The following is a 7,915-nucleotide window of genomic DNA, read 5'->3' on the forward strand; positions in this document are numbered from 1 at the left end:
ATATAAGTATAAAATTGTATAAATGAAGAATGTACAGCTTAAGTGATTTATAATGAAGAATATACCATACAGAAAATATTTAAATATTTTGTGAAAAACATACAACTGAGAAACATATAAATGGGGTTTGTAAGCATCCATAATACAGAAAAATGCAATTGCTAGTATATACTGTAGTTTTTATAGCATTTTAAATGAAAATATCAGTAACCTGAATCCTGATAAATAGCAAATATATATCTTATCCCTAGCAAAGATAATGTACTGTACATCTAAAAAGAACTAAATCACTTGAAAGTTATCTCTTGTAAAATTTCCTTCTTCTTAAAAAATTAACTTATATTTTTCATATTTCTTAAAAAAACTTATTAAAAAATATAATTTTTTAAGAATTAAATATTCAGAACATAACTTACATTATGTGGAGTTGATCTAACAAGAATCTCATTAGCATTTTTTTGATCAATTTCTTGCAAAAGTCTTCCTGGAAACACTTGACGAAAGAATACCTTTTGATAACTAGTGATAAATTCAGGTAGAATTGTTATTCTTTTCTGGGTTTCATCTGTAATAATTTTGTTTCAATTAGAACATTTGATTAATTATTAATTCTATTCTAACAATTGACCAAATATTAATTAATATATTATATTTTGATTCTTTTGAAACTAATCTTGATTAATTTAAAAAAAAACTTTTTTTTTGAAACTTTCAAAAAAAAGAAAAGTTTTTTAAAAATTATGTTAAAAAAATAATAATAAAAATAAAGTAAAAAAATTTTCATTTATAGCTGAAAGTTTATAAATATTTTCTTAAGCAGTTTGCCCTCTATTACTGTATAGATTACTGTTTACTATACTATACACTATTACAAGTTATATAATACTTTGTGTCACTAAACATGAAAATAATAACTATTTAAGTAAAATTATTATTATCAATAATTATTAATAAGTCTAGCAATGCCAGTGGGCATAAATGGGATAAAATTTACATAAAATATGCAAATTATATAAATTAACGTATTAGTTTTATTATTGAAAACAAAACTCTTTTTAAGGATACATATATACAGGGTGTATCAGTACAGTGATTACAATTTTTTAGGAGAGATAGAGTACACCTAGACAATGGGAAATCACAACAATGCATGGTCAGAAACACTTTCCTGGCACAGTAGTGATGACACAAAACACAAGAAAGGAAGGACACGAACAGGGTGAGAAAACATGTTTATTATTCTTAGTACAGCAAAAATCAAATAAGGTGTTCAAAATTACAACCCCGGGCCATGATGCAGGCCTCACATCTCTGGCGCATGGTCGAAAATACTGGGCGTGTCCAGGACTTCCCCAGCAGCTGCCATGATGCGTGCAACAAGTTCCAGGAAAGCATTTCCGACCATGCATTGCTATGTGATTTCCCATCATCTAGGTGTACTCAGTGATGATATTCAAAATATTTAACAAAGGGTTTGTTAACAGAAAATTTTTCCTTAATAATTTTTTTCTCAAGTTGACTGTGCACAGGCAGTCAACTTGAGAAGAACCCAGATGTTACACACGACGATAAAACTGAAATAACTAGGCGGTAAGTCATGAACACCGACAAACAAAATGGAAGTTTTGGTTAGAAATAAATACAATACTTTTTCTTGCGATATATCTAATAATAGACAGATGCCATCGTCTTTCGAAATACAATATCTTTTTTATTTTGCTGTCGATAGCCCGACACGTGTTCTGCAGCCATCTTGTATTTTCTCGCGTGCGTGGGATTGTGACATCTCTCTTATGACTGGATCTAGTTCAAGAACTCTCTCAAGTTGATCGTGATTGAACCTCGTTTCAGTTGAGATTGAAACGGTCGAGAGAGGTCACCCCAAGGCGAATGAGGTATAAGGCTCTAGTTTAGTAGTGTTACAGAGTATAATACGTATATCTATATATATATATATAAAAATGGACGTGTGTGTCCCTATATTTCACTTTTCCGCAAAAACTACACATCGCACGTGAATGGTGTTTGTATGTGGTGGTAGCCCCAAGTCTCCATTTGTGCATAGGGGTGGTTGCGTCTCGATAGCTATAAGGGTGCGGGAGATATGAGGCTGAAAGTGGTTGAAAGTGGCTTTCTATTTCGAATGTTTTGTTCGAATTNGAACATAGCAAAAGTAACAATTGTTGTAATACAGTGTATTGTCAAAAACCAAACGGTTTGACACAAGAGGGTGCTTGCTGGTGAGAAGAACCCTATTTTGTATCATCATTTGGAAGTTGTATGGCTGCAGAGATGCAACAGTACTTGAATGCTGAGAAGGTGGATGTGCATTTCAAAATGTCCATTGACTCTCCTAAAGACCTTGTTGCCAGAATTATCATTGCTACTACAGAAGTACTGTACATGACATGCCAGGTATCTTCCAAAGTGTATGCCAATATATACATCACTGTAGCAGTTGTGATGTGTATATTGCAGTTGGCAGTCATTCATTTGAACAATTCTTGTAAATATCCAAGGTTAAAACAACTTTTCATTTTCCGTGTTCTTCATACTGTGTTTCTGCATTCACATTCCACTAAGCATTGTATTATGACAATTGTTACTTTTGCCGTATTCTATCACTCGTTAAAGTTGTGACATCTTTCCTGATACACCCTGTATATATATATATATAATAAATTTTATAGATATATATAATAAAACTAAAATAAAAAGTATATATATACTTTTTATTCTCATTTATTTCTATAAGAAAGTATAGCAAAATATAAAGTTAAGAATATTTACAAACCTTCACCACCAGGATCATAAAATGGACCTGTCTGTACATTCATCTTCAGATCGTTTCTGATGACAGAACCACAAGAAGGTGTAGTATAAATATATAATACAGGTAATGATTGACCAAAATGACCAAGAACTTTAATGATATCTTCAGTTGAGAGAATCACTTTTACTAATTCATTAGCTAAAAATCAATTATAAAATTGTATAATAAATTATGATGAAATTTTAAAGAAAATTTTGAATATTCATATTATTTTCTTAATTACCTCCTAATATAACACCTTTTATACTCTAACATGCATTAACTTTAGTAAAAATACATTTATAACTCATAACCACTCATACTCATTTATGAATTTATATTTATTGTACAGGTTGAAGCTGGAAAGCTTCAACCTGTACAATAAATATAAATTCATAAATGAGTGTGAGTCAAACACACTTTAACCTAAAAGGCCATTGTGCACCCTAAAAGAGATTACTTGACAAGTATAATCTCTAAAAAAAAGACAGAAGACCTCGGAAGGAAAACTGAGGGATATCACCAAATTTCAAAAAAGAGGAATTTCCTGAGCAAAGATCCGCACACTCACAAGTGAGAAGAAGAGGAGTTTCCTTAGCAGAATCATAAAAGTGGCAAAAAGCTGAAAAGCAAAGTTTCATTTGGCATAGATATTTATGAAAGTGATCAAAACCAGTCAGAACACTGACCAAAAAGTGAACATGATTACTACTGAAAGATAAGAAATCTTTAGTTTGTCAAGAGGCATAAATATCTTGCTCTGCTTTAAACCAGGAATATATGCTTAGAATGAGTGAAGTAGTCCATTCTTTGACATCTCTGAAAAAGACAACTTAAAGAGAGTGATGATTATGTAATAGAATAAATGATATGTCAATTTTAAATTGCAATTATAAACTCATGCCTGTAATGCAATGGCTGCATCCTAGGCATGAGGTATACAATGAGGTGGGTAAAATAATTAGTTTTCTAAAAGTTTGGCAGTATATCTTGGCAATATCACTTTTTCTTTCTTCTCTATTTTTTAATTACTCCAAGATTTTTTTTGATATCATGAAAAACAACTCTATCATCTAGATTCAAATGCCACTAAATCTGAAACATAACAATTTTGCTCAAACTTCTGAGGTTTACAAAATGTGCATTTCAAGAAACCACAAAATGTACACATTTTCATAAAACAGTTGACTACATGCTAATTTTCTTTTTTAGTTTCACTATGAAATATGAGATATACAATTTATGAATTATTGAAATTTATATTTGAATTAACTGTATTTTTTAACACAGATTAAAATACAGAATTTCAAAAAGAATAATAGTAAGTTCAACACACAACAATTAAAATTAATCAGATTCAACAGCCGTTTTTGAAGTTAAAAATTTATTGTTTTAGACAATCTTCTTTATATTAAAAATATTAGATATTAAAAAACTAAATATACTGTATTTATTTAATGTGATATATTTTAACATCTATTAATATTAAATTAAAATAAACACAAATCATCTAAAATTTAACACTAAAACATAATAGGACTTACAATTTATTACAGTTGGAACATGAAATTCTAAATCTTGAGAATTAACACATACTTCCATTGAAGTAATGCTAGACATAGGTTGTACTTTGAATGAACCAATTCTCACGCTTCGACATTTTAAACTAATTTTTTCAAGTGACCTCTGTTCTTCTTTATTTGAATCTTCTTCCATACTCTCAAAGGGTAGCAATTTTTCTTTTACAAGATTTTCCTAATAAAATGTTATAAAGTTATATTTATATCAGAATATATGTATTAAATAAGCAGAGAAATAGATTTTCTTTACACCACTCAAATTCTTTTTGAAAAATTTTATAATTTATTAATAAAAACATAGTCTCTCTCTACTCTACATTTTATAATTTTACAATAGCATAAAAAATAATAATAAAATTAGAGTTTGATTATCATTTGGGGTAAAAACTTATTGTATGTTTAAGATAATTGTACTGGTAAATAACATTATGCCAGTTATTGCCATTTAGAAATTAAAATTTTTAAAATAAGCCTGTTAAACATTAAAACTGTTCAGTTGTACTGTTAGAAAAGTAAATTAAAAACACAGTATAAGAATTATTCAAAAAAATATCCATTGGAACTTTTATTTTTTAATCAGATTTTAACATATCAGTCAGCTGGCAAAATATTAAAGTTGAGAATAAGTTGATCAACTGTACATGTTGATAAGATAAAACATTTACAAATTAGTTTTAATTACATTTACATTTCACTTAAAGTACAGATTATATTTTAATTGTAGATGACAATTACTGGAATATTTTATACAACAAAAAGAAAAAATTTCTCTCAGAAATATATTTGTTTTCTAATAATTTTAAAACTAGCTATCAATAAAGTAAAAGTTTATCTTTCAATATGACTTTTGTACAAAGAGAAGTTTATATACAGTAGTGCCTTATTACATTGCTTATTCAGATATATTATGCTTTTCTTGTCTTTCAAATATAAAAATGTTTTAATCAATAATTTTAAAAAAATCAGTTTCCACTGAATTTCTATGACATCCAATCATTGACATTGAAATTATTATTGTATGAAATATAACCCATAAAAAGTAAATTAGTGTGGAGATTGAAATAGAAAAAATAGATAGATGGACACAATAGTTACTGTAATCAGACATTTCTGTATGGTAAAACCCAGAGTGCCAGTTTAAATGAGATTATATATCCCTCTCTAGAGGGTGCCTGAAAAAAATGAATGTCTTTTTATTCTAAAACTGTGATACTGTCAGCATTACATCAAAAACTACAATTATATGCATAAAAATCATACATTATTTGCATAAATATGACTTAATTCATGATTATCTTCATTTGAAGCTTTAGAAGACTTAAATAAAAGAATATAATTTTTTTTTATGTAAGTCTTCTACGCTTCAAATAAAGATAATCCTGGGTTATGTCGTCTTTAGCAAAATTTTTGTGATTACCCAAAAGGACTATTAAAATGCTATGGCTACAAGACAGAGTAGATATTGTGAAAAATTTTTATCATTGTTTTATTGTGAAAGCACCAAATCCTAAAATAAAAGGTCGGTGTTTTGATCATTTTTAACTTTGTGTAAATGTTTTAATAATCTATAATTGTTGTTTTATGGAAGATTTAGTTATACAAGGGCTATTTTTTAAATAAGGTCTGTTTGTGAATGAGAGTGAGAATGGCGTGTGATTGCAGCAGTGTGCATGAGCATCTGCTTTCAGCATGCTTTGAGTGTGTTTTGATGCCATTTGCAGTCATATCGTCTGTCTGTGTGCTGAAGTGTAGAAGTTTATAATGTTTAAGAAAATTGAGTCGCCCACCGACTGTAAGATATGATCTGCTATTCGATTTCAGCACGAAAGATCATGGTAACTGTCTTTTGGGACAGGAAAGGCTCTTTGTTAGTGGATTTTATGCCAAGAGGCACAACAATCAATTCTGATGCTTATTGTGACCTTTATACAAGACAAGCGGCATGGCCTAATGTCTTCCAGTGGCAGGTGGCAGATTTCTTCAAAGTTGAAATTTAAAAATCTTTAAGAGGTATGACAAATGTTTGAACAAAAATGGAAATTATGTAGAAAAATAGATAAAAGTATGTAGAATATGGGAAAAAAATATATTTTGATGATATTTACAGTATTTTTCTTCTTATTAAAAAACAGACCTTATTTAAAAAATAGCCCTCGTATCTTCAAGCCAGTTTGCTATTACTTCTGACTTGGGCTGTGAAAAGGATAAAAATAACAGACTTGAAAAAAATTATATTTTTTTTTATGTAAGTCTTCTAAAGCTTCAAATACAATGATATGCTTAATTTCTGTATTCTGTCTTCTTTCTAACAATGTTGCTTGCAGAATACTTGCAGAATGCCAAAATGTGCTTTTTTTGTGTTTATTTTTTGTAATTTGATCCAAAAACATAAGAATCAACATATCAAATTTCAGAAACTTCCTATAAATGACATAGATTAATATCCATTTTGACAGAAAGGTGTTATTTTTAAGATCAGGTTAGATCAGGGGTGTCCAACCCGTGGCCCAAGGGAAGTTCGAATGAAGCCCAATAAACGTGTACACAAAATCGACAATTTTTTAAATTATTTATTTATTTATTTAAATGGCATAAACTCAAAAAAGAAGTTTCACAAAGCCGTAAACCTTTATACATATTTTATTTTTGAGTGGAAAAGAAATATTTTCAAATACTTAGAAATGTGTGAATGAGGAAGATATACTAAATAAAGCTGGANAAGAAGTTTCACAAAGCCGTAAACCTTTATACATATTTTATTTTTGAGTGGAAAAGAAATATTTTCAAATACTTAGAAATGTGTGAATGAGGAAGATATACTAAATAAAGCTGGAGTTGGCTCTCAAAGGAGTATAATAGACTCAAATTTGGGGAAAGAAGAAAAAGACCTAAAGATAAAAAGTAATGAGAAAGGTTAAATAGACCTCCTGTTATGCAATAAGGACCCTTAATTTTCCAACCTTCCTCACTTCTTTATCTTTTGTCCTCTTTCTCCTTTCTCCGCATTTGGGTCTATAATCCTTTGAGCCTCAACTCCAGCTTTATTTAGTATTCCTTCCAGCGTTGCAAGATTCAGCTATTTTGCACCAAATTTGGCTACTCTTTTATTAGTTTGATGTAAAAAATATCAGTTGGCACATTGGCTACTTTTTGGGCTACATATTATTTATAAATATATTAGTTGAATAAAAATGCACTTTAAAATGGTGTTTCGTCGTTTTTTATTAATTAGACACACAAATAAAACAAATATTTGTGTTTTTCAAATAAATTTTTGTTTGTCTCCTTTATAATAAATGAATTTATCTATTTCTAAGTAAAAATTGAAAGTGTCTGTAAAAGTAATTTTTAAAAATATTCTTTTTTGTGGTAAACTTTTAATACTTATTACTATAATCTAGACATGTTAATACTTAAATATATTTGTATATTTAAGGATTGGGTCAAAATATACTTGTGGCCCAAAACTCCATGACTTCTTCCAATGTGGCCCAGAGAAACAAAAAGGTTGGACACCCCTGGG

The 7,915-nt window shown here is 29.1% G+C and overlaps 1 protein-coding gene across 1 annotated transcript in view; it reads right to left on the reverse strand.

Moving 5' to 3' along the window:
* The window catches only part of LOC111640132 (sentrin-specific protease 6-like), a 125,813-nt gene that overhangs the window by 45,607 nt on the left and 72,291 nt on the right, over positions 1-7,915 (reverse strand). Inside the window, exons 9-11 of the mRNA XM_023386130.1 lie at positions 4,357-4,567; positions 2,795-2,971; positions 417-565 (exon numbers count right to left, since the gene is read on the reverse strand). Of these exons, the coding sequence (XP_023241898.1) occupies positions 417-565; positions 2,795-2,971; positions 4,357-4,567 (537 nt within the window). The remainder of the gene's footprint in view (positions 1-416; positions 566-2,794; positions 2,972-4,356; positions 4,568-7,915) is intronic.

Source organism: Centruroides sculpturatus, unplaced genomic scaffold, assembly GCF_000671375.1.
Source record: "Centruroides sculpturatus isolate CEXI.00-Female unplaced genomic scaffold, Cexi_2.0 scaffold1175, whole genome shotgun sequence".
In the NCBI taxonomy this organism is placed as follows: Eukaryota; Metazoa; Arthropoda; class Arachnida; order Scorpiones; family Buthidae; genus Centruroides; species Centruroides sculpturatus.